This window comes from Rhodnius prolixus, unplaced genomic scaffold (genome assembly GCF_049639745.1).
Source record: "Rhodnius prolixus isolate KJV_2025 unplaced genomic scaffold, Rpr scaffold_9, whole genome shotgun sequence".
Lineage (NCBI taxonomy): Eukaryota > Metazoa > Arthropoda > Insecta > Hemiptera > Reduviidae > Rhodnius > Rhodnius prolixus.
The window spans coordinates 25860824-25888256 of NW_027411604.1; the positions used below are offsets into that span (position 1 = coordinate 25860824).

The 27433-nt window shown below is 31.6% G+C and overlaps 1 protein-coding gene across 2 annotated transcripts in view; it reads left to right on the plus strand.

Annotated features, from left to right (window-relative positions):
* The window catches only part of LOC141454559 (roundabout homolog 1-like), a 573443-nt gene extending 547409 nt beyond the window's left edge, over positions 1-26034 (plus strand). For both annotated transcript variants that reach the window (XM_074128930.1, XM_074128931.1), the window contains 14 exons: positions 14676-14829; positions 14909-15039; positions 15182-15454; positions 15589-15794; positions 16345-16633; positions 16721-16971; positions 18197-18547; positions 18771-18996; positions 19082-19197; positions 19286-19506; positions 19654-19823; positions 20103-20452; positions 21191-21314; positions 21395-26034. In XM_074128930.1, the coding sequence (XP_073985031.1) occupies positions 14676-14829; positions 14909-15039; positions 15182-15454; positions 15589-15794; positions 16345-16633; positions 16721-16971; positions 18197-18547; positions 18771-18996; positions 19082-19197; positions 19286-19506; positions 19654-19823; positions 20103-20452; positions 21191-21314; positions 21395-21795 (3263 nt within the window). In that variant the 3' untranslated portion in view covers positions 21796-26034. The remainder of the gene's footprint in view (positions 1-14675; positions 14830-14908; positions 15040-15181; positions 15455-15588; positions 15795-16344; positions 16634-16720; positions 16972-18196; positions 18548-18770; positions 18997-19081; positions 19198-19285; positions 19507-19653; positions 19824-20102; positions 20453-21190; positions 21315-21394) is intronic.
* The last annotated feature ends 1399 nt before the right edge of the window (positions 26035-27433 follow it).

Below are 27433 nucleotides of genomic sequence, written 5' to 3' on the forward strand. Positions count from 1 at the left end.
TAATGAGATAAATATTTAATTTCCAAAAACAGTTTCCCTCTTATTCTGCCAGTAAATTGAGAAATGGCATTTAGATTCTCAAATCAGGCATCTATTTCCCAACTTGTTCTCGTGGGCTAGGTTCTATAGTAGTAGATGACACAAAATCCTATTGCAAGGTTTAGTTATTAATAGCAAAATAAATTGAATAACAAAATTGAAAAAAAATATATCTTCTATACTAAGAGTTCAGTTTTCCTTACAATTGAAAATTCACTTCGATTCTCCCAGACTTCTTAGTTGATATTTCTACGCTAGACAACAACGTACCTGTAATGGAATTGCTTTAAACTAAATTGAAACTGTTTAATAAAATATTAAGGCACCATATAAAATTTTATGAAACATTAAGGCTCATAAGAGGTCACTGTTATATTTGTTAAAAGATTTTTGTAATAATATTTTTGTTTTTTAATCCTGGTACATCTGAGGGATGAGATTTAGGATTGGTTGATGTTACAAGATCTCCGATATCGACACAACCTAAAAGATATTTTCATGTCATTTACAAATTTTATTATTTTATGTTTTGTTTGTTTATGTAAAAATGATTTTAATTATTCTTAACCTTCGGACTACAACGTAAATTAGAAGCCTAAAACGCGCGTACGTCAGTTGGCAGTGATGGGAGAGGTTAAGGACTTTGAGTAGCTTCCTTTTCAGTTTTCCTGCAGATGTTAACGCGGCAATAGCCAACACAAAAAGGTACGTGACTTTGTAAAATTCTAAGTACATTAAGACTGGGTCAATATGACCCCACGTTCTGTAATATGTTCTGATTTTTTCAATAATCTGTTTTTATAAATTATTCATTTTATTGTTTTTCCTGGAAGGTTTCTACGTTTTTATTAACCCTCTTAAATTGTTTCTGCTGCCATCGATGCACAATACTGGAACTGTGAACCAAAACACGCAAAAACCTGACATTATTGACTTCTACAACTTGACGAAAGGTGGGGTCGATGTTTTTGACAAATTATGCCACAGCTATTCAGCCAAAAGAGCTTCCAGAAGATGGCCAATGCGCTATTTTTTTGGTGTACTAGATGCTGCTACTGGTATAAACACTTTCGTACTTCATCGGCTCAATAACAACCCAGTGAATCGAACCATCCGATCCGACTTTTTGAAATCATTAGCGTTCTTATTGGCGGAGCCTTTCATGAAGTTGAGAATGAACAACACAAAGTTACCCAAAACTGTACGAACCGAAATAAGAACAGTTCTGGGGCTTCCAGAATCTTTGGAAGCTGCACCTACCCCTCCTTGCCGAGGCCGAACAGCGACAAGAAGGAGATGCCATCTGTGCAAGAACGACAGGAAAACATACAAATCCTGCGATATCTGTGCCTTACCAATTTGTAGACAACACGAAAAAATTAAACGTTTGTGGGTTCGATGTGGACTGGAAGGAACTATTGAAGATGGACGAGAATTAGTTACCTAGTCCCTTGGGGCAGGAAGATATAAAATGTTAGGTACCTCATTATTTTATTTTTTCGTGTCTGTTTTTCATTTTTTTGTCTCTTGGAGTTACCTGAATTTTGTAAATTTTAGTACCTATTTTTTAAAATTAACTATTTAAGTACTTTTTTTGATATGTACCTAATAAATTAGAATTCATTGTTTCCACTACCATGTTAGTTAAAGTATGATTTTTAAAAATATTGATTTTATTATTTCCTAAAATGTCAAACAGGTCTTATTGCAAATAAAAAATGAATTGGGTCAAAAAGACCCAACGTTGTAGTAATGCATGTCTCGGCAATTCACGTTGTTGTCCGAAGGTTAAAAAAAAGCAAGCTCTAAATATATAACTTGGATGTTCAGGAACAAATATTTGTAAAAGGTTTTAAATAAATCTTTCTAAAAAAAAGAGATAAAAATGAGATGAGACTGAGTGGAATGTAGAACTGTTTGTTAAAACGATGAGATGGAGAAACAGGAGAGAAAGATTTCAAGTGATTTTCTTTCTTTTTTTTCCCCCCAAGTGACAAATGGTCTGACATTAATCTTGCAGTAAGTAGCCTGCAGAATGACATCACTTCAAAATACGGGATATTAAAGCTTTCATTAGTACCATTCTCAGAGTATTGCTAACAGCGAACATTTCAAAAACGAACACCACCTTGTTGAACTTCGATTTACAAAATAAAACATTTAAAACTTTTATTACGTTTTACAAAAAAACTAAACAGAAGATTAAATACAATAAATAAATCCGTCTCCGATTGTTTTAATCTTATCTACGCAGTGATTTACAGTATTGTTTGTTCAACACTAAACTGCTTAAATCTTTAAACAAGTTTAGATTGTTTTACTTATCTTACTTAGTGCTGGTACTTTGTCTGATTAAATACTAGATCTTTACTTCTTATCTAATCCACTTATTTTTAATAAATTCCAGGTTCCTTTATTTAAATTATTACAAAAAAAAAAAGAAAATAATTACTGGCAAGAATAAGCCATAATTTAAAAAAAATTGCTAAATCATTTTCAGTTAAACATAAATTCTGTTAAGAAGACGATATTAATATTTAAAAGTATAAAATTAAATTCTCTCTGGTAATAGTGATTCAGTTACTACTTGGACAAGTGTATTGTTTATAAAACTATATCTTATTGATTAGTAGTAATTATTCTGCTTAGAGGGTCTAAGCTTTTACGCTACGGTCCCAGTAAACTACTCCTGGTGAATTGTTAGGAGTTAAGTGTGTGGTGAACTAGATTGCCAATGTAAAGGGTACTACCAGGCCCTAATATTTGCACACATTAACTACTTCGGAATGCCTTGTTTGATTAAGTATAGAATTTTGAAGACGTCAGAACTATAAGATAACGCCAATATCTGTAGACAAAAAAACAATGGCTTTGTCAATAGTGCTCGAGGTTAAGCTTCTAAGAAGATCTAAAGCTAAAAAAAAATTTTGTGACGTTAACAATTCGGCTATTACCAGACATTTAGTAAATATATTATATATTTTTTTAAAGTGAAAAATCCCAAGCACTTCGGCTATCTTAATTGTCAATAAGCAATTAAATAAGTGTTATTAAAAGCAATACCATTAATTTACTATTACTAAATTACTATTACGCCTTTATGTTGAAATTACTTACATAATTAGATACATAGATAGATAGATAAATTTCTGTATTTGATGTAATTAGCATATTACAGAGCTTCTGAAATTTACAATAATTTTAACTACTATATTGTAAATATAAACATTAAATATAATAAAATAAATTAAACTAAATTAAACACTTCTGTATAAACAAAATAATAATAATAATAATCATACTGATGTAAATTAAACATTTTAGCTGCAATAAATTCTATTTCTTTATTCACATTTTACTAATGATCCCAGTACGGTCCCAGATTCTATAACATAATGGTAGATCTTATTTAGGCGATCATATGTGTTTATTTTTAGAATGTTTATTAGCTGGGACTCTTTTTGAAGAAACTCTCCCAGGTAATGTCTTCTCAACGGTGAATACAGCGGACATATAAAGAGAAAGTGCACCCAGGGTTTCAATTCTATTTAGATTGCACTTATGTGCAGATTGATTTGGTGTCTATGTGGTAATAACCATTTCTAGGCCTGATTCTCAATGCCTTGCAACTTGATACTCGAACCTGGCTGACCACCCTGAGTTTGTCTAAAGCGCAAGTATAATAAATATAATCCTCACTTAGACCCAATAAACTAATATCTCTATACAAGCGACTATAGCCAGAATGAACAGCCCCTATCGACATCGAGCGAAAGAACATGATTAGTCCACTCTTCAATCAAATCTGGTACCCTCTGTTTTATGCACCTCTCATTATCGCATTGAACGAAGTCAGTTTCGTCAATAACAGCAAATTACTTACATAGTTTCATTTTACATAAGGTTGAATCTCAACGCTTTCAGGCGTTCAGTTTTTTTACAAGAAAATATACCTGCAGTGTTGGGTAGAAGAAAAAAAAAATCCATGCTTATAATATATTTTATTGATATAAACTTATTTTAGTCAATATTAATTTAATTGGCCTTCTCTTCTATGGAAACCCTGCTTCTTATTTAATTTAATAGATCTGACTGACAATGCAGATAAAGAATACTTCAGTATTAATAGAAAACTGAAAAGAAGGGATAGAATGATACGAATCGATAATATTTCTTTTGTATAGGCAACTCATTAGATGGTATGGTGGAGCTTTACCTTGCTTCCTTTTGTATTTCCATTCACATCTGCATGTTTTCTCTTACACCCCTAATAGACCCTATACACGAGATTCTCAATCCCTTACGATGAAGAGAATTATTAAAAAGAGGACTTTAATTAAAGATACGAGGGGATAGAAGGGCTATCTCAGTTGAATTTTCTGATATAATAATTCCATTCAAAAAAGATTTAGTAAAACAAATTAATTTGTGGTGTTTTTGTATTCTTTCCAGTTAATTTTTTTTCATTTGCTTAAAGAGAAGTAGCCTCATCTTTTTGTTTATTTTTGTTTGGCACTTATATCTACAGGAGTCTTGGAAGGAGCCTTACAGACTGTCTTTGGTTCAATTACTCAGTAGCACCACACATCTGGAGGCGGTGAAGTTTCTACATCTTTTATATACTAGATTGAATTCAGACCAGCCAAGCCTTTAAAGATATTCTAGACATGCATTTGTTCTTATCTGTTGTACCTTACCTACCTTACATCAGCAATCTCAGATCCCTTTCGATCAACATTGATTCTTTAGCAAATAAATTACTAAAGAATAAGCTGTAAATTTCTAAGCAATGCTCAAGTGTGAGAGAAATTATAAACAAAAAAGGAAGTTATCCATCAAAACATATTACCAAAGTATAATGGAAGTTGTTTTAGCTGTAAGTTTGGTCAGATGATATTTTAGTGGAAATGAAGAACGGGTAAGGAAATGGACACGCGAACCATGAATTATGTGCTTAAGAGAGATTTATTTAAGCAGGTGTTTTTACAACTGTATTATACAACAGTCAATTAAGACTGATCTATATAGTATATATCTTGTTTTACTTTATGAAGTTTTTGTTTTGTTTACTTTTTTTTTTATTATTCACATCTGACATAAAAATCATCGTATATTTTTCGGAAAAAATATATAAAATATGCATCGCTTTCAAGCATCATCTTGAATGTCTCAGAAGTTTACAACTTTTGTTGTAAAACAGCAGCTTCATTTCCTTAAATTAACCTCCTTTTTTTTATGCATTTATTTTATAATATATTTTCTGCTCTGGAACAAAACAAGAATTTATAAATATGAAATGAAAATTAAGCTGTCAAAGGGTGGCCAATGATTCTACTCCTAGAAATTAATATCTGTAAAGATTTTTTCTGAATTGACACTCGCTTGACTAGAATATTGAAAGAAAGAAATTTTTATTACTAATATTAAAACTGTCCGGTAGGACAGTTGTATAAGGGTTGATCATCAAAAACTGCACGAAAAAGCGTAACGCTGAAAAACACCCAACTTTGACAATTTTTTTCTCTTTTTCTATAAAAGATAAAATTCCCAAATTTTCTTTAAAATATAGTGCAAATCCTCCTTTATAACTGCAATTTTTTCGTAATAACATAGATTTATTAGTTTTCGAGAAAAGCAATGAGAAAATTGCGCAAAACAACATTTTCAAAAATTGTTGTTGTTCTTGTTGTTGTTATTGTTGTTGTTGTTGTAACCTTTTTTGTAAACTGCGTAGCGCCTAAACGCGCGAACCGATTTTCATGAATGAGGTGTCATTCAATTCGGAATTTTATGTAGATGTGCCTTTTGGGGGTCTCGACGCTGTACATCGAATGAGAGAGGAGTTAGCCCCCTTTATGTAAGGCCCCTTCCAAAATTATTATTACTAATTACTCTGTAAATCTTGCCCTGATTTTGATAAAAGGATGTTAGGGTTAAGGCTCCCCTTTGTAACAATAAAGCGACGGTCTGCTCTTACACTTGTTAAGGGGAAGTATAGCAATCGTTTCGAATTATCAACGCGTGAACCGATTTTCATGAATGAAGTGTCATATTATTCAAAATTTTATGTAGATTTGCATTTTAGAGGTCTCGACGCTGTGCATATTTGGGAGGGGAGTTCGCCCAATGTATGTAAGGCCCCATCCAATATTATTATTACTGATAACTCTGTAAATCTTAGCTCGAATTGATAAAATTTGGGAGGATGAAAGGGTTAGGGCTCCCCTGCATAACAGTAAAGCGATGGTCTGCTCTTACTTTATTATATTATATATTCGTTGTAGTTTTATTTTTTATATGTGACTAAACTAACTGACAGACTAAGTCCGCCAAGCCGGTCCCAAGCCCAGGTGAGAAAGGATGAAGGGTCCGTCGGAGTTACTTATGTTTCAGGATCTAAAGGCTAACTATACGCAGAGCCAGGAGAGGGAGGATATATTCATAAATGTTTATGCTGTGTAAATATGTTATTGTTTGCAACCCTCTATAAAACTATAAATAAATCTATCCAAAAGGTACAAAAATCTCCTTAACAAAAACTTACAGTTTAAAATGTTAAGTATAAGGGTTGATTAAACGCCAAAATGCACACAGTGCTGTTTGGCGTTTAATCAACCCTTATACTTAACATTTTAAACTGTAAGTTTTTGTTAAGGAGATAAAAACTAAGTAATGAATTTACATTAATTTAGGTATTGTTGCATGAATGAAAATGATCAAGAACAAGTCAATATTAACTAAACTAATATTTATTAAAACTAATGATCTTTTAAGTAGTAAGTGGGACAGAAAATTAGATATTAAAACCAACCGAAGTTCTTCTATTTTTTTTTTTGCAATCTGCACAAACTTGAGATAAAATTAAAATTCTTAACTTGGAATATCGCTCGGTTCCCCTTTAATGGATTTCAATTTTTTATTATAAATTATTTTTCGTACATATTTATTAATGAATATAATTTCTCCAATTAAATTCCCATCCACACTTCATGTTTTAATTAAAACAAGTAGGGTCATCGCTCTTTTTTTGATAAGTGCTCTTATTAAGAAATGATTTATACATTTAAAATCGTGTTCTCTTTTTCAATCAAGAAATTAGAAAATTCTGGTATAATAATCAATTTCTTATTGATAGAGCTAAATCAGTTTAATTTATTGCTGGGTTAGTTCACCCAAGTTCAACACCTAAACAAATGACAGCGAGGTGGCACGCCAACGGATAATGTATCAAGATTATTATTTGTCGTCTCTTATTATATTTTCTGAGAAGTTAGAAACATAAACTATGCATTTTAATTCAATCTGATGTTGCTATTCTTAGTTTCATGAAAAATAATAATTTTCTGGCCTATAGAGCTTAATGCCTCCGTTATTGCTTATAAATGGTACCAAATAAATTAACAAAAATGTTTTTATAAAGAGAATAATAATTTATATCGTTTTTTTTCAAATGGTTAATGGAAAATTTAAAACTCCAGTGCAGAATTAATTGGAATGACTGTAAATAATCTGGTATTATGATTAGAAGAATAAGGATTTTGTTTAAAGCTGTAAATTGAAAAATCACTTGAAACTTTTTTTAATTGATCATTAAAATGAATGTTCGTCAATTGAATATAGCTAATAAAAACAAGAAATAATTTAAAGCAAATATATACACTTCAGACGGTTGTGTAATAAGCAGCTATTTGTCTACTGCCAGTATTATTACTAAATGTATCTTAATTAATTTTAATTTCTACCTGTTCAGAAAATATAAAATACTTGATCTATCTTCTTTATCAGTATGTAAACAACATACTATTTATTATTATTATTTTTTAAACAATTTTCGCAACATTTTGAAGGATATGAATGAATGATTGGCATTGTTTGTAGATTAATTAAGTTTATTCCCCCCAAATATTTATGGTTATCTTTATTTCCATAGATAATATTAGAAACATCTCTGTGAACGTGATAGCGGTCAGGTTGGATGGCGTGATATTGCTTTTTATGTTTTAAGCGCTGATTTGGTAGCTGTAGCTCTTAAACAATTCTAAGCATGCTTTATCTTCTGGTTTTGAATTTGTCTGCGTTGCTTCCTCTGGTTCATATACTTTTAGAGGTAGATTTAACAAGTTTGGATAGAACCACAACCTCCATAAAGTTTCTACCAATGGTAACTGTTCTTTTTGTTTTAAAGCAGGATTGAATTTAAAAGTAAGAAGATTTAATCTAATTTTCAAACAACCCTGTGACCTTATCAGCGGTTAAGATGGTGTTTGAAGTACTTAGTGCTACGAGGCTCATAGAAGATAGTAATTCCACTTCTCATATCTGAGTCACCGAAGTTTTTCACGTGTCCAGTTTGGAAACGTTTGGCAATTAGTTAAAAAAAAACTAAAACCTCCCCACTAAGGCATCCAGCTAGCCAACCAGAGTTCAAAAAATATGAAAGAGAAGAAAAACACAACTATAAGCAACAGAAAAGGATTGTGGAGCCATTTGGAATATTATTACCCTTTTCTGTCGGCCCTACGCTCATTCTGTGACTTCCTTGTGAGTTCCAGATTTGGAGAAGAATAAATCCTACCTAGAAGTCTCCCATTTTCTTTTAATTGGTGGAGCTTCCTTCAGGATAACTTGATAAGAGGGAGTAGTTATTCCTGACTACCCTGTCCTTCCTCAAACTTCTCCAGAAAATCTAAGTGATGAAACCATTATTTAGGAATGCTTCAAAGAAATCTCAGTGGCTGCTAAGACGGGAGTTAAGTAGCTAGCCCGGATCAGCCCCAGCCAGCGGAGTTTAATATAAATATGGATGAATTTTTAAAATATAGTTGAGGTTCATCAACTGATGTAATAATAATGGCAAAACAATTATAACCTAAAGTAGTTATTCGTCATGTGAACAAATGTCCATCCATTCGACATTATTATCCATTTTCAGTTAATAATTTAAAGAGTTTTGACAGTAGAATTTATAAAGGTCAATCTTTGAATTAATTTATATATTGTAATATAGTATTAATTTGTTTCGCTAATAATCTAATAACATTCAGACTAGTTAGGAAATGATATAATTAATGAGGAGGGCAGCATAAACACAGCAGTACTGGCTAGGCACGGCGGACACATGTACCATCCATGTTGTGAATGCCAATCAGTTTACTCTGGTAATACACTCAAAACATTCAATTTCCACAATTCTCTGCCAACAACAACATTCTCAATATTCATAGGCATTCATTGGGTCTAGCCTAGTTGTGCGAATAATAATTATATTTTTGGTTAGTGAACATTTTTTAAAAGTATTGATTTAATGTAAACCTAATTTATTTGAGGTTTTATTTAAAAAGTACTGTGGAAAGGTGTTTAATCATTGCATTATTTTGGATTGTTATTTGAGATAGATTTGCTTGTGGCTTCTTCGTCACACAATTTGCCTTGCTTCTCATACAGTGGATCTTCAGTTCTTACAATTCAATGCTTGCTAAACTCTGCCCATTATCCGTTACAGCGATATACAGTGCTCATGGAAAGTAAGATTTGAACGTTGAAAAAGGACAGCAATACATCAAATCTACAAATATTTTTCTCTTTCATGAGTTAACAAATTATCTGAAAAAATAAAATGATAGCCATAAATGATTTAACATTTGACGAAAAACTATTGTATCTCTAAGTGGTTCTCGAAAACTATGAAATTGTGGTAAATGCAAAAACAGATACAGTAAACTTAATATTTTTTAATTCCGTGATTCATTCAAAAAGACGCAGATTCGATACTTTAGTCTCTACTTTTGTTAAAAAAAAAAGTCTACTTCTGTCAAATTATTCTGATATTGAGAACAAATATTTGTATTGAAATATTATTTCCGAATAACAGAATATGTTACAGTTTCAGAGAAGAGTATTTTGTATTTAATTTATCTGGAATATTCTCGTAGATGAAAAGGGAAACGATGTACCAGTAGAGATTTTGTTAGAAGGGGAAAATTGAACGTTAAAATGGACTATTAAGGGGATAGATTTGCTACGATTGAAGTTACAATGTTATTACGACGTAAGGTGAATCGTTATAACCCTTTTATTAGTTTCTAATATAGATCTCCTTTTGAAACGTTGTTATTAAGAGATTACTCATTTACAGCCCAAACTTAATTATAAAACATTGTTATCTTCTATTTCTAGATAAAGAGATTATTACTTGATGTTTGGACAGAATTGGAAACTGTTGTAGTAGGGTTTTATAAAGAAAAAACAAGTTGTTTTATTTATTTTATAACATTCAGCTGGTTAATTCTGGTTTATTGTAAAAAACTACTAATGTGGCTTAGAACGCAAGTATTCTGCGATACAGTGACTGCAGGGTAGGGCTCTGCAGTGAGAAATTAAGCATAAGTAAGATATAAATATTATTAGAAGTAAAAAAGTGCGCAACACTTTAATTAATCTTTGAAATACTATTTAAATGGGGTTGTCAGATTGTAAGCAGCCTCCAATATGATATCAAGTGTTGAACTTTCCATTCTTTTCGTTTTAGAGATATTTTAATGATGTCCTGGAGATAAAATGGTAAAGAAATTCACAATGTCTTCTTTTAACCAATAATAGAAAAAGAAGGAAGATAATTATTTAAAAAAAATAGTACCTTCCTTGATAAATAAGTAAAATTGAAGAAAAATCAAAATATAGAAAACAAATTCTATAAATGTTACAACCCTTATTCTATAAATGTTATGATAAAATAGTGATAAAAATGTCAGAAGATGATAGGGAGAAGGTTATTACAAGTGGTTTGCCGTAAAGATTCATCAACAAATAAAAACGTTATCTGAAGTGGAGAACAAATGCTCTGAGTTGGCCTTAAAGTAGAGTTTCCTTTATCTTTGACAAAGTGTTTGAAGAGGCTCTCAGGGGTCTCACTTTATGTGAGTTTCAGAGAGAACTTTTCGGTTTCTCCATCCTATTCCCACTGCTACCTCTGTCCTTCCACTCTGTACTTCAACAATTCTTTGTATCTACTATTTCTTATACTCCTCCCAGCTTTTAGATACATAAATTTGCTATTTTCTTACAAGTTAACTTCATCACTTTAACATTGTTATTGTATTTAAATACAAAATAGCATTTTTATCATGGTCCGCAGGGATCTGGTTACTAAAGTATTGAAGAATTATGTTCATTCTTCTGTTTTACTTAGTGCATCACTAGATCTTTTGTTAAACATTCCTAATCATTGGTCTAGTTATTAGCAAAAAAGTTTTTTCAAGAGATTCTGAACATGTTCACATTTCTTTTACGGTTTGATACTTCATTATTAAGTAAAACATAAGTTAGATTACCTTAGTAAAGGTTAACTGTAAAAGCCCATTGGAGGAACAGCCTATGTTTCCAGACAGTCTGAGGAGAAAACGATTTTTAAGAGTAATCACAGACGGGTTGACCAATTGAAAAGCAAACTTTATTCACCAATTAATATCTTGCTTTTCAATCTCTTTTTATATCTCACCTTTTTATTCAGTAGTGTGTTTTCTATGAAATTATCATTATATTTTATTATTTTTTTATGAAATTGGTATGAATTTTCTCCTTTCACCTTTCATTTGACAACTTTTACTATTTAAATATTAAGTCTGCATTACAAATTAAATTAACTGCCTCCGGACATTGTTCAGTTGTATCAAAAATAACATATCCCGAACAATGAGCTGTATTTTACAGTACTTGCTAGAAAGGGGCTCCTAGAAAGGATAAAAAAATCAAGGGCAGGCAGCTGAACTCAAATTTGGCTGGTCTCGTCCTGGGATCAGTTCACTAATTTCTAACCCTTTTTATGAATTTTTTTAGAAATAAAAAAGTAGAACGAGGTGTTTACCAAATTCCCTGAAAGGTTTCCAAACAACCTTTTGTTCAAAATAAATTTATCTAGTTAGTCAAATAAAAAATATGATTAATTATTAAAGTGAAGTCAAATTGCATTTGTAGGTCCATCGCCTCAGAATAAATTTGATCCGAACCATCTTTTGTGCACTACTGTTCTTGACTGCTTCCATAAAAACAAACAGTTCCATAATGTAATTTTACTTTTAAACCAACATTTAATTCTATCTAATTGTTTCAGTTACTCTTAATGATAATCAAATTACGTTTATTCAAGTTTATGCATAAATGTTTAATTGTTAGTAAACATAAATGATAAAGAGCCTGATCAGATATTACAAAACATATGTACAACAGAGATTATATGCCAAATTACATGGTGATCATACATAGAACGATTTCCCATTTGGCTTCTCTCCAGTCTAATATTGTCTATTCATGTGGATGATATATTACTATATGTAAAATGACCATCCACAGCAGTTAACTGTCCGTATATTTCATATATGAATATTTACATAATCAAACTGCATCTATTAATGCAATAGAAATTTACTTTAAATTATATTGTTTTTCTTTATTTTCTTAGGAATCTTAGTTTTCTTTGTTTTTATTTGGTTGCTTCTGGAATAATAAATTATTTAATTTGTTGGAAAAGTAGTTTGATTAATGATATTCTGATTAGTATGCCAGCGACAGAATTGTGAAACAATTCAATAAAATTTTAATATCTGCTTTATTTTTTATTCAATTTTACAACAGTTTTAAAAAAAAATTAAAAATTGTCTTCAAATGTCCAATACGTACGGAAATGATGAGGTAACATATTTCCTTAACGTATACTATGTTCTTATAATCATAGTTTTTTAAAGTTCACCTCTTAATCTCTTGAAGTCGTTTTTTGTAAAAAGTTACGGTCAAAGAGGTTAGTAAATAGTTCACAAAGTTCATTCGTTCGCTGCTATTTTACCTCAAAATTGTAATGCTAGCAAAAAATAATGTTCTATAGCGGTTCAGTGATTTTTTTTAATTTTTTTTAAAGAACACTTCATGGGAAGCCTAACCGGGCCGCTACATTGTGTTAATATACTATAGACAGAGATAAGTTTGTACATCCTTTTTAGAGAGCTTCAAAAAAATGTTTCCATTGGTGTGGCTCCATTTAGAAAATTGTGTGAATCTTCCACAAAAAATTATTATTTCAAAGGTCAGAAAATATGTTATTCTAAAGATTTAATGCTTCCTTTAAAGAGAGGAAACATATTTATTTTGCCAGATGTAGGAATTGAAAGAAGAAGATAAGGTTTAGCTACTAAGAAAGTGGTAACTTCCAGTAGGAAACCCTTCTTTTTTTTATTCCTTAATTTTTTATCAAAAAGAAGATTAGGGTGAGATTATCCGTTTAAAAGGACCTACTCGGAACAGAGTTGACTAGAATATGTAAAGTACAGCAGTGTTGGATGTACTGGAGGAGGTAGTAACTGAGTGCAACCTAGTGAGGTTATAGGTCCGGACCGTGTAGGTAATGATTCGTGGATGGGTGAAATTGTCCGCATCTGAGCCAACTTACACGTGCCCTCTCATTCTCTATTAGCATTAAATCCCTATAAATATTCGGCGTTATGTTGGAGACGAATGTGTTTAAATATTCATGCTTGGAGGTTTAAAAGGTCCAAGAGGCGCCCAGGCCATTTACTCCCTTTAGCTCTACTTCTTTCTCCGCCCCAGCTACGCCCTCAGTTGGACCCATTTAAACTTAATTATGTGCACTTGCAAAAAAAAAAAAGAACTCCTCTATTTTGTAATTAATTCAGTTTTTTTTTTTATGTAGACTTAGTTTTTCTTTAAGAGAACTTTTATATCTTTGTATTTATTTTTTTATAAATTAAATTATTCATTTTTAACTCTGGTACTTACCTCTGAGTGTTAAAAATTTTAATGCAAGAAGAGCATTATATTCATTAAATCATTCTTTGAAAAATCTAATCCACTGTTAGGGGAAAATTGCAAAGATCTTTTTCTGAAATCCTACTATAAAAAACAAAATAACTGCACATGATTCCTTAAAATGGTTCCCTCAAAATCCTGATATTCTTTCAAAATGAGTGATGTTTTTAAAGAGGGAGAGGTGAAGGTTAATAGTCCTTATCGATCTGGAAAGTATAGCATTTCTTTCTTGTGAACTAAACGACATCTTTTTCTTGTTTCATCTTGGAAGTATGAGAGCAAATTGGATTCAAAAAGCAGCTAAATGTCACGCCCTTCTGAGTTCAAAACATCAATTTTTTAACATTTTTAATGGTAAATTTTGGTTATGTGGTTTATAGAGTGGGTGGACCGATTAATAGCTGTTGTAAAAAATTAAAAAGCGGTTATCTATAATACGTTTTTGGGTTAGCACTGCTGGATAATTCTAACGTTGATTTTGTCCATCATAGTATGCTTTTTTAATTAGGCATGGTTTCGGATTCAGTTACATACATCAACAGAGAGTTAGATATAAAAAAAGTGACTTCTACTTTTACCTTCTGTCTCACATTCCTGAAACATTAAATATTCTGCCACAGTTAGGGTCTTCGGCAGTATACCAGCATTTGGGAAACAGCCCATATCTTGCCAGATCTATCATACAGAAGAAATGATTCCTCTACTCTAGACCAAACTTGGTTAACCACTTGTTTAAGAGAGAGCTTTAAATTGTTATTGTAATCAAATGCTGGTTTATAAAGATTACATTATCATTTCTAAGATTTTTTTTTTTTTTTCAGTTTTGCGAGAGGAATTTCGAGCAGAACCTCAGAACTTAAGAGTAGCACAAGGCGAGACAGCTTTGTTAGAGTGCGGGCCACCTAGAGGGCATCCTGAGCCAACTGTCTACTGGAAAAGAAATGGCCACATTATTGATTTTGATCTCAATAAACGGTATTGTTAATTCTTGGTTCGATATTTTTCTGTTTGTTATTAAGAAAGAAATTAAAAAAATTAATGTTTCCATTTTTAGGATTAGAATAGTTGATGGAGGCAATTTAGCTATTCAAGATGTCAGACAGAGTGATGATGGAAAGTATCAATGCATTGCAAAAAATACAGTTGGTATCAGAGAATCTGCTGTAGCACATCTTAGAGTTCACGGTAGGTTTTTGTTTTTATTTGCAACAAAAATATAATTCTTAGTTATCTCTAAATATCGACTTTCATATTGATATAAAATATTATTTAGTTGCATTGTCAAGTAGAAATTTAAAATATGTGTATATATTCTTTTTATGTACAGTGAAACCTTACATCGTACAAGGTCCTGAAGATGCAATAACAATGGCCGGTGGTAGTGTGGTATTTGAATGTATGGTAGAAGGTGATCCAACACCAGATGTTATCTGGAAAAGAATCGCTGGCGGAGGTCCAATGCCACTAAGCCGCGTTCATGCTCTAGATAATAAGAGCTTAAAATTAGAATCAGTAACCCCAGAAGATGAAGGCGAGTACAGTTGTGAAGCTGACAATGGAGTGGGAACCGTATCAGCTTCAGCAACCTTAACCGTTCATTGTAAGTATCACTGATCATTTCTACTTATATTATTTAAGAGTCTCTAAAAATAGTCTCTCGAGATAATCTATAGAAACTGTGCAATTTATAAAGAATCTACTTTAATTAACAGTAATATCATTTTTTCCCTGCAGCACCTCCGGTAGTGACATTGAAACCTACAGATCAGATCGTTGAAGTAGCCGATGATGCGTTATTTACCTGCGGTGTTGATGGTAATCCAAGACCTTCTGTTTTCTGGTCGATTGAAGGAAACAGAACATTATTATATCCTGGTGAATCTATGGACAGATTTCATGCTTCCCTTACGCCAGAAGGACAGGCTGTATTGTCTCTTCAGGTATGAAAAAGATTACTATTAATTAACACGTTAACACATTAAGATGCCATGGTAGCCGAGCGGTTAGAGGCGAGATCTGCAAAGATAAGATGTATTGTTGGTACTTGAGTTCGATTCCTTGGACTTTATTCAATGTTTAATATGAGAACTTTGTAGTAAAGTGTATTTGCTAATCGTCTTCGTCCACGACACCTAATTTGGTTGTTGGAATTAAAGCAGGCCTGAAAAAATAGGCGATTACTTTTACTTTTGTAATACAAGCAAGAAGAGGACGCAATAAGATCGCTTTTATTTTGTTCAAACTTTTGCTAGTTATTCTAGTTGACTAATAATTTGACATATATTTGGACGTTTATCAGCTTGAGGCTCAGGAACAAAAAAAAAATTAATTTAGGTCTTAAAATAATTAAAAAAAGTTTCGAAATGAAATTTCATGGGTATATCTATAAGATAAAGTGTGAAACTTCATATTATTTATTAAAAATTATTTGGAAATCAAAATTTATTGATATTTTCTGCATTTAAAATTTGGTTAATCCTTAATTTTTAGAATGTTGTTCGTAATGACTCTGGAGTCGTAGTGATATGCTCAGCAGTGAACCAAGCTGGCTCAGATACTTGGCGAGCAAGATTAAGTGTCACATCACCAGACGAAAATCCACCACCAGTAATAGTGCTTGGTCCAGCGAATCAAACTCTCCCATTAAAATCTGTAGCTGCACTAACTTGTAACGCTTCGGGTCAACCACAACCAGTAATAACATGGTATAAAGACGGACTGGCTGTACTGCCACAGTCTAGGATAAATATATCAGAGGCTGGCACGCTTCAAATCAATGGTTAGTGAAATTAATTTAAATAGGTATGTTTTATTTTGTTAACTTCTGTATGCTTAGCTAACTGATCACTATTTTAATTATTTATAGATCTGGTTAAGTCTGATAGTGGACTCTATACGTGTGTTGCATCATCAAGGAGTGGTAAAGCTACTTGGAGTGCTTTTTTAAGGCTCGAATCTCCAACCAATCCAAACATAGCTTTTTTCAGATCACCAGAACCTTCTACGTTTCCTGGACCACCTTCAAGGCCAATAATTGTCAATAAAACTCATAATAGTATAACTATTTCCTGGACTAGGAACAATAAGATCGGATCATCTTCGCTGATTGGTTATCAGGTATAGAATTTTCTTTGTAAGAATTAAAAGGAAAACTACCCACTAACTTTTTACTGTTGTAAATAAATGTTTTACTGAATCTGTGATAGTGGAACCTACCGAATCCATAATAGTTTTTCTACAGAATTAACCTTCCTAAAATATATAATTGTGCATATCGCATAGACTCTTAAGGCTGCTTTACCCCCATCTCTCAATTCTCTTAGAGAGGTATAAATTCTGCTTCAACACCTGGTTACTACTCGTAGTAACTTCGCACTCTAGGGAAGCCTCAGGAAGAGAGACATATCGGCCGATTGGATTAACCATTATCTTCTTCTAACCGAGGATATATCTTCTTTTATTTTCCGGTAACTATGCTGGCTTTCCGGAAGTCAAATGCCTTCTCAAGCCCATGTTAGTCAGAAAGTGTTGATTACTCCAAAGGGCTGCATGGTTTCTTCATCGCCCTTTAACATCCTTCGTTTGGAATCATCATTGACTGGGTTGAGGTCAAATTCTCTGGCGTCAAATTCTTTTTAAAATCTTCCCCAGATATTCTAAAGTAGTCTTCCTTCTATCACTCAACCATAAGATTAAGAGATGTAAGATTGAGGTCCACCATTCATTACTACTTGCAATTGTCCTTGGAGACACCTTGTGATGGTAGATCTGAGTTTGTCCCAATTTAAATATTTTTATTCCTACTCATACATATATATATAATAACAGAAAAAGAGGCCACATATTTCACTAAATTATTGATTAGAGAAGCTTAACTCCACTTCTCCGCCAAAACAGTCTTAAGAAGGATTTTCCTTGGGAAGCGTTTCATATGACAGTTATAGATCTATACATACGCAATAAGTATACAAAGGTTAAAGGAAATGGTGAAATCAACTGATAAATAATTAATTACAAATACGGTTTACTGATTTTGACCAAAAACTTTTGTCATGTAATCAAAATATCAAATTTTAACTCTCCGCAATTAGCAGTTTTTAAGTTATGTCGACTAAAACACATACTAAAACCATTTTTTTAACTCAAATAGATTTCGTCATCCATATAAATTTTAATATAAATACTTTTAAGTACTTACTATAATTTTAAAAACAGATTCTCATTGTACAATATATCTCTTTGTTCACAGAGAATATACACAAATATTTGTCTTGCCTTTGTGATAAGTTGTAATTAAAGCAGTAAGCATGATTATAAAAATTATATGATATTTCTTGTTTAGATTGAAATGTTCAGTCGAAATGTGGATGGCGCAAGTAATCCGGTCGGTACTTCCAGCAGCGGAGGATGGGTAATAGTTGGTCGAAGGGTTCCCGGTCCTTCTTACACTCAACACCATCTGAGCGCTCAGCTTTCTTATATGTTTGTAGTGAGAGCGGAAAACTCTCATGGTTTGTCTGCGCCAAGTCAAACTTCAGAACCTACACAGCCTACTTTAGATGTTAATTCCGGGCTTGATGAAGAACATGATCAACATATTAAAGAGGCCCGAGCTGCACTTACCAATGGTCATATTGTGGAATTAACACACATTCAGCCACTTAGTTCTACTTCTATCAAAATAGTGTGGGAGGTTAGCAGCTTATTTTTTCTTTACAAATGTTATAATTTGTAGTAATTAAAAGCTCAAAATATTTATTCTTTTTATGATGAAAATCCGATGGAGCTCACGAATATCTCTTTATAAAACGGCGTTTCTTCACTGATTTAAGACTCCTTTCAAAATATTTTGAATAAATCACTGAAATATGCTTCAAGTTTTTCAGCAACTTAACTCTTTCTTAAATTAAATTTAGATAATGAATGCTGATTACGTAGAAGGATTTTACATATACTCAAGAGGTTTGGACGCTCCAGCAAGGACAACAAATATGCTTACTGTACTCCATGCAGGGGAAGCTTCTGGTTTTCTTGTTACTGGTTTAGCTAAATTTACAAGATATCAATTTTTTCTGGTTCCATTCTATAGAACACTAGACGGCAGACCTTCTAATTCTAGAACTGCTCGAACTTTGGAAGATGGTAATCTCAGTTTAAAATATTGCATTTTGCCTTTAATACCTGTAAACCGATTTACTTTGATATTTAAATGAGTTTCAAATTATAGTTCCCTCAGAACCGCCTACCGGATTGGAAGCGGTGCTATTAAACACAAGTGCAGTATACTTAAAATGGAAACCTCCGCCGCAAACAGCTCACAATGGAATCCTTCGTACATATCAGGTACCCATTAAAATTTGAGATAATCTTAAACATTTTATACAAGGAAAATTTTAAAGAGATACATTTTCTTTATTTATTTTAATTTCAGGTTATTGTAAGAGGAGGAGATTTAATAAATGGAACTGTTTTGAACAACGTGACAGTAAATGCTGGAACTCCATCATTATTGCTAACAAATCTATCATCAGGAATAGTTTATACAGTTGAAGTAGCGGCGGGAACTAGAGCCGGTCTGGGGCCGTTCACAAATCCAGCAACTCTGCGCCTAGATCCTGCATCAAGACAAGTTTTTAGAGACCAGCATCATCGGTATGAATCTTGACTTATTTTTCTTATTTTATTAGGTTCTCCAATTTTTCTTCCTTACCTATATATTTCAACATTTTATTATTATTTCTTAAATAAGAACCTAAAGATGATCTTAAACCCATTTCATGTTAGCAATCATGTTTCTAGGCAACCAATTGGACAACATCCAGGACTTGGTCCTGGTCAGAATGATTTTTTGACAGAGACATGGTTTATGGCGTTGCTAGGAAGTATGGTAGCTGTAATGTTATTGCTGTTTGGTGCCATGCTTCTGGTTAGAAGGAGACAGCTTCTTACGAAAAAGACAACTCTACCTGGTTAGTTATATCTGTAGTATTATTTACAAAGCTTTAAAATATTATCTAGGATAATCTTGGTTGTTAAATAATTTTTTATTGACATTCAGTAATTTCATTATTTACTGAAGGGTTGAATGGTGACTCTTCAGTTTGGTGTTTATAAGATTCCTGTTTGTTGCTTTGTTGTTGATGATAGATGTTCATTGTTCCGTATTAGGGCTTTTATCTTCATCAATATTCTTTTCTCTGGTATTTAAATAAATTAATTAACGTTTTTTTTATTTCAATTTTATTCAGATTCTCGCTCAAATGGAGGAATATTGGCTACACCGTTAAGTTTAAAAGCTGCCGTAGGTCTGCCTCATCCCATGTCTACAGCTTTAGTGCCACATCCACACGATTCAACTTTGTGGATAGAACCCAATCGAGCAGCATCATGGCGTCATTCCGAACTGAGTGATAAAGACTGTGCTAATCATCTACTAGAACCAGCCGATTACGCCGAAGTAGACGCTGTACATAGTGGTTCCTTGTCAACATTTCAAGGAAAAAAAGAACTTGAAGGACCCACTTCTCCTGCACCCTATGCCACGACGACTTTAGTGCCAAAATATACTGGGAAATCAGCTCCGAACAGGATGCCATCTGTTAGTATTTTTGACATTCTGTTTTTAAAATAACTTAGGACACAATCATCACTCCTGTTATGATTTTGTGCTCTAGAATTCTTTAATTGAAAACTTCTTTTAAAGATCATACTCTTTTTCTAATTTTGAAAAACTTCTTAGGCACCTCTCTTTCGTATTCCACTTTATTTATTTGCATCTCCATTGTTAGAACTTAACGCTCTACAAAATATTTATGAGGAAGTCTTGTTTGGCTTGTGCAAGCTGTTAAAGTTACTTTCAACGATCGTTGTTTCTAACAATTTTTTATTTTACTATTCCTCATGGAATGGTCGTTAATCATTAATTTTTTCCTTTTAATTTCGTGGATAGAATACCTACAATTGTTTGATTATTATCCTGGTATTTTGGAAAAAAAAAATCTTAAAAAAATAATGATTTGGCACACCATCTTACGGGCAAGAAATCAGGTCATTCTCGTGTTAAAAAAAAATAATCAAAAAAGAAAATGACAATGAATTATTAAATATTAAATATTTGAGTCAATCTAATGCCTAAGTTTTATATTCATAGGAGTTTTTATAATCATTTATGACCCATGACTGCAAGTTCCATTTATATATTATCATGCTTAAACCTAACGTTCTCTACAATTTAAAACTCTTTGTCTTCTGTAATAAATTATATTTTTTAGAACGTTTTTTAATAGTCGTTTTAAACTAAGCTCAAGTGGTAATAAAAACTGTGTTTCTATTGTAGGGCTGGGTGCAGATTTGCCCACAAGGAAGTGATAAAGGTAGGGATCATTCCTATTCCCCACAAAATACATTTTACAACTCAAATATATATTCAGATACTTATGTCTGCAATGATTATCCTCAAGGTAAATATAATAAAGACACAGGTTTTTGAGTATTTAGTAAACTTTACATATTTTAATTGATATTTTTATGGTTTTTTCAGGGGGTAGCAATATTGGCAAACCATCGTCTTTGATAGTAAGCCAATGTGGACGAAAAGCTGTTTCTGAATTAGGCTGTTGTGAAGAAGATCATTTAATAGGACATCATACAAATACATTAAGGCATCAGAATAAAAGTTTTCATCTGTCGCGACCGCAGGTGTTAAAGTCAAGAAGTGCGACTCCAGAGAAACCACCACCTCCTCCACCAGACGTAGTCACAGCTCAACAGTTGCAGCAGCAACAACACCATCAACAGCAGGCAGGCAGGTTGTCTGCTTGGAGGTTACAAACTAACCCCGTCCACACGTTATCAACCTTTACACCTCCACCACCAGCCTATAATCAATATCAGCCATTATATCATAATTCTTCCAAAAGTGAACCATCATCTCACTCGTGATCTTTCGCTATTTGTTCATCACATGAAATGCTCCTAGTCAACTGAGCCACATATTTTAAATATCTTTTTTAAGACTGACTAAATTGTAGGATTTAAATTATTACATTTGAAAGATTAAAAAAATAAAGTGATTAATGGATATAAAAGTAAGTTCGCTTGCTACGTCTGCTAGTGACTCATATCAATAAGAACTGTTTAAATTAATAATCATATCAACTAAAATAGCAATGAATAAACTTTGCTAAATTGTCCATTGTTATGATTTTATGTCTTAATTTTTGGATTATTAATTTATTTTATTCATTAATTTATACCTTTTTGTTAGATATGTCTCTATTGATAATAATCAAATAAAAAATATCCTTTAAATGTGTAAATTTTGTACAGATGTATTGTGTAATATATAGTAGTAGATAAATAGAATAAATTTTTGATTTCTATTTTGAAATTTCAAGATTTAGGTTGTTTTAACTAAGAAACAATAAAGTGATAAAACATTATATTATAAAATATAATTTCGAAGCCGATTGTTATTTTAAAAAGATAAGCTAATTAAAAACTTATATTATGTTTACCTCGTACATAGTGATGTGCTTTCAACATTACGCTGAATTGCTCACACGTAGGGTGTGCTATGGACACTACGCGCAGGGTGTGGCTTCTTCATTGTAATCTTCTTATCATAGAAACCTCCTGATTTGAGCTTTACCTCTCAGCACATTGGCTTATTAAACGAAGCTAACAGAACTCTATTATTTACTCTGTTTGCAGAGTTTTGGCTCATTAAAAACAAAGCTTGTCTAAATAAAACTATAGCTAAATCGATTTCCTAGACTCAGCTCAATGATCTCAGTTCTGATTCTTAAAATCAGTGGACATCAGTTTTTCACGACTCTGCAAATCTTCACATTAACTTTTCAGTATATGTTCCTTTATAAAAAAACAGTGCTTTAATAGATAGCGAAAAAAAATATTACATTCCTTACAATCTGACTTAAAATTAAATTCTGTCCGTAATCCCGATTAAGGTTTTCAGTGGTTTTTGCCTGACGTAAACTTCTTTAATATAAGATTAGGATAATGTAAATAATGATTCTTATGTGGTTATATTAATCATACTTTTTATTACTCTTTAGTTTTTACAAGTCGCGTTAATCCTGATCGGTTTTTGGACCTAAAGTCCGTCTGAAATAATAGGCATTAATCAATAAGAAACAAAATAACTTTTTGGCCGCTCGCTTTTGACTGCTTTCTCTAATTCTTCACTTTGTTTTTGTCCTGCCGGAAAATCTGTAGGAATACTTTTTCATTTTTCTAAACTGTAGTAATCTTATATATCTATAATTTAGATTTTCAAGAAGCGACACCCTAAAATAAATTAGTGATAAATATTAGGTTACATATCCGGAAGTAAAATATTGTATGTAAAAAATGAAAATCCCACCAAAATTTAAATATTTTTGGTTTGTTTTCTTAATTTCTTGTAAATAAAGTAGTTAGTTGGCCTACTTATAAATAGTTGAAAGTAAATTAATAAAAAAAAACAAAGAAGCTAAATTGTAGCTAAAAGTATTACAAATAAAGCAAATAAATTATGAGGTAGAATAAACCTTGTTAATTGTGCCATAATAAAATTAACAATGCGCAGTAAAGTAAAATTTATAAGCTTATGTTGATTACGGTTTTTATAGTCTATCGGCTCTCAATAATAAATGTGTAAAAAATGCAATAAACATGTAGTGTTTTTAAAGAATTTTTTTACACATTAGTTTATTTATTTTTTATTGATAGGAAGATACTTAGTATGTAAAATAACGTGTTTAATAACGGTATAGTGCTCCAGTGTTCTTGAACCTTGTATAAATGAAACTTAGTATAAGATTATTAAGTGAAAGATAAGTGTTTAAAAACATGAATTATGTGTATAATGAACTGAAAATATGTTTACAATATGAAACAATGTACATATCAAAGTATAAATATTCAGGCAATAAAAGTTAAAAAAAATCACCATTTTGTAATCTTTACTAAAAGTGAAAAAACAAATATTTTATAAAGAAATGATGAAGGCAGTTTATTTATTTTTAAAAAATTGTACATAATTCTTATTTTATTATTTTTTTTAATGTTTCTGAAAGGTTGGATTTGAATTTGGTAAATTATTATAGATTCATATTGTACGTTCATTTTGTAATTTGGAGTATCTTCTTCCAAATAAAATAAATAAATTTAATTATAACAATATGGAGCAAACAGGGTTATAAAATATTAAAACCTTGAGATAAAATTTTCAGTTATATCGACCCTGAAACGATCAAGTTGCTGTAAGGGTTTCCATTGATAGGCAAAATGTGCTATTGTTTTAGAGCAATTAAGTAGATGTGCCTCGCTACTAATTGTGATACATATAAATGAAGAAGTCGGGCATGGCGCTAGAAAGGACCCATAACATGTTTGTTTGTTTATTCCTAAATATTTCCTATAGGATCCTTAGTAGGAAAATGAAATCCTTCCAGAGCGTTGGATCAGAGTAATCAATGGTATTATTCAAAGACTTGCTTGCGTGGTTGGGTTAGAAGCAGTACCATGCTTTCACGGCTTAAAAGAATATTTTCAATCTACCCTAACATCTTTAATCAAGGTATAGTCACGCTGAGCAATAGATTACTGAATGGACAAACTAATGTCTGGTAGGCAATGACGATTACATAAATAAGATGAAGAAAATAAAAGCGATTCGTATCTTTGACATAATGGATCCTAAATTCAAAGTGTTCCAACCTTACAAGAGATCAAAAAGCGTAAATTTCAGAACGTTTGGTGATTCAAGATTGAACACTGATAGATAAAGTAAGCCAGGAGCTTACCGTACTTTGGTTTGATATCTCGAAAGGCTAGTAATGATAGCATCGACATTTGAAGCAGAACTAATGATCAATGCTACATAATGAGAACATAGAATATACCAGTATAATCAAACCTACACTTAGGGTTGTATTTAAAAACGCCGAAATACATTATTCGAATGCAGAGGAGTGAACTAATGTGCTGCAACCAATTAATCTGTTTACCTAAGTTTAAGGATAATCATTGCTTTAAAAAACAAAAAACAAACTCAGAAGATTATCAAGTATTAAAAAAAGAACCCCTTCAGTTTAGACACTTCTTTTCTTATTTTGGAGTTTCTACAAAGCGATTAATGCTTCTTAACATAGCATGTATCGCTACTTTACTTACTTTTAATGCCTTTCTGTTTAAAAAATCTGAGCATTTATTTTCGAGAAAATCGCAATGAACTGAAATAAGTGCGGTAGTTAATGAAGTTCTTACTTCTAAAAGTAGAGGGTCTCAACGGGATTGCTGAACTTCCTTTTTTTGCACTGTTATGAAAAAATTAAAGAATAGTTATAATTATTCAATAGTAAAAATACATTAAGTAGATTAGTGAACGGATTCCGTTAATACAAAAAAAGGAAAAAAATTCGAAACAATAGTTACTCCAAATTTCAGAACGAACAGCAACAAACCTATAATATATTTATCATTCATTAAAGGAGTATAAAATAGTCATTTTGCTTCCAAATAAAATCAAAAACATGGGATATGTTTTAATCTTAGCATATATGATGGATGTTTTTTAACAACAGTGTGCTTTCATGCACCAATCATGCCTTAAAAATTTCTTTCCATGATTTTAGATTCTATGTGTACAATTTGTTGTCATACGATATAATGTCCATTTAAAAGGTCTATGGCACAAATAAAAAATAAATAATAAAGAAATGAAGTATTTACAATTGGATTATTAATATTGATGTGTTATTATTTTCATTTTTTCTATTTTATTAAAATATCCCTAAATATAAATTTACATTTTAAAAACAAATAAATAGACTGATAAAAAAAAAAACAAAAATTTATTTCTTCGTTACAATGGATGTCGAAATACTTCTCTCGTCCCCTTCCCAAAAGTTCTTTCTGATTATGTGGTTCCTACTTAAAGTTACAGAAGAACAACAAAAGAGTAAAAGCTAAATTGGTCCCATCAGCTTTCTTGAAACCGTTAATGGATTATAAACAATTTTTCTATTTTTCTAATAAATTTTACTTCATGTATTTGTATATACATAATGTATATTGATGAGTTACCATTGAATGTACTTCTTCCCTCAATTGTGTATTTGTAAGTTTGTGTAGAATGGAATAAAAAAGATGAAATTAAAAGAATTAAAACAAAAAAGTCTTTTATTTTTCAATAAAATTAACTTCACCCTCTACATTTTTTGTTCACATTAAGCTAAGTGTAAGGTCAGCCTATTAAAAAACTTAAAATTTACATTACAACTTCAACTTAACAATTTTTAAAGTTAAAACTAAGTTTTACATTTTAATCTTTAGAAATTATTTTTAAAAACGAATCTCCGAATATTGCTTTTCTAAAGAATTGAATATTCCAAGGAGAGTATTAACTCTACTTTAATTTCCCAAACATAAAATACCTGCCTCATTTTTTTTTAAGCAATGGAAAAATATTTTTATTTTATCAAACCTCACTGCAATTATTTAAATATTAGAGCACTATTTGGAAGTTTTAATTGAATACTTAAACAAAACAAATCATAGAGCATCATATGTAGATCTACTCAATTAAAACAAGCAAATAAATAATAGTTGAATTATGAAGTAAAATAAACAGTATTGTGCTATCTAATATTGTGATTTGCTCAAAAATAAAACTATATTTTGAGAACTTCTTAGTCATCTAATACAGCAAGCAGACGTTCCGACTTGGACCTTCTTCTTAGGAACCTATTAGAGATTTCTTTGCGAATTCGTATTTGGCTGTTCACCAATCTGGTTTCATCTCAATAAAAAGAGTGTAAAAGTCGTCTTATAAACTTTTTAGTGTTCTTAAAAATATAAGCGTGATCTTTTCACGGAAAAAATATGTTTAACTCTCAAAATAAAAAAACGCAAATTAAAGATCACACGCACAATTAAGAGCTTTGTTCAATAGCTTTACACAAGAAGAACTAAAGCCAACAATGTATATTAAGTATGACTTGAACATGAAATTGGGCATAATTAATAAATAATAATAAAAACAGGAGAATTACATATAATCAATACAAAATTTTTAACACATTTTTGGATGAAAAAGAGTCACATTATTTTGATTGGTGATTCCATTATAATTTTCACTGGCGATTTTTTTTCATGAGTGAATCAAGCCACTTGTATGAATTTGACCCGTCTAATGAAGTTTAGATTATGAACTAAACTTGCAAGAGGTTCCGAAAACAATTCAATACAATCAGTAATGAAATTTAAAAAAATGATATTTCAAACATTTGCTTTCATCGACTTTCACGATGTTTTGTCAAAATAAGAATATGACAAAAATTATATCAAGAAAATTCAACGAAAAAAGTTCTTCTTTCAATTCCATGGTTTTCTACAATTGCCCATATGATCAATTTTCATACCATTGGGACAGGGTCGCATTCTTCCATGATGTTTTCTAATTTTATGTTTTGAATTACCTTTGAACAACAATATCCACCCAGTTGGTCTGTCATCAGTAGATTTTGTTTTCATAGAGATGAACTTCTTTAAGGATCTTAATGTTGGTGCAGGT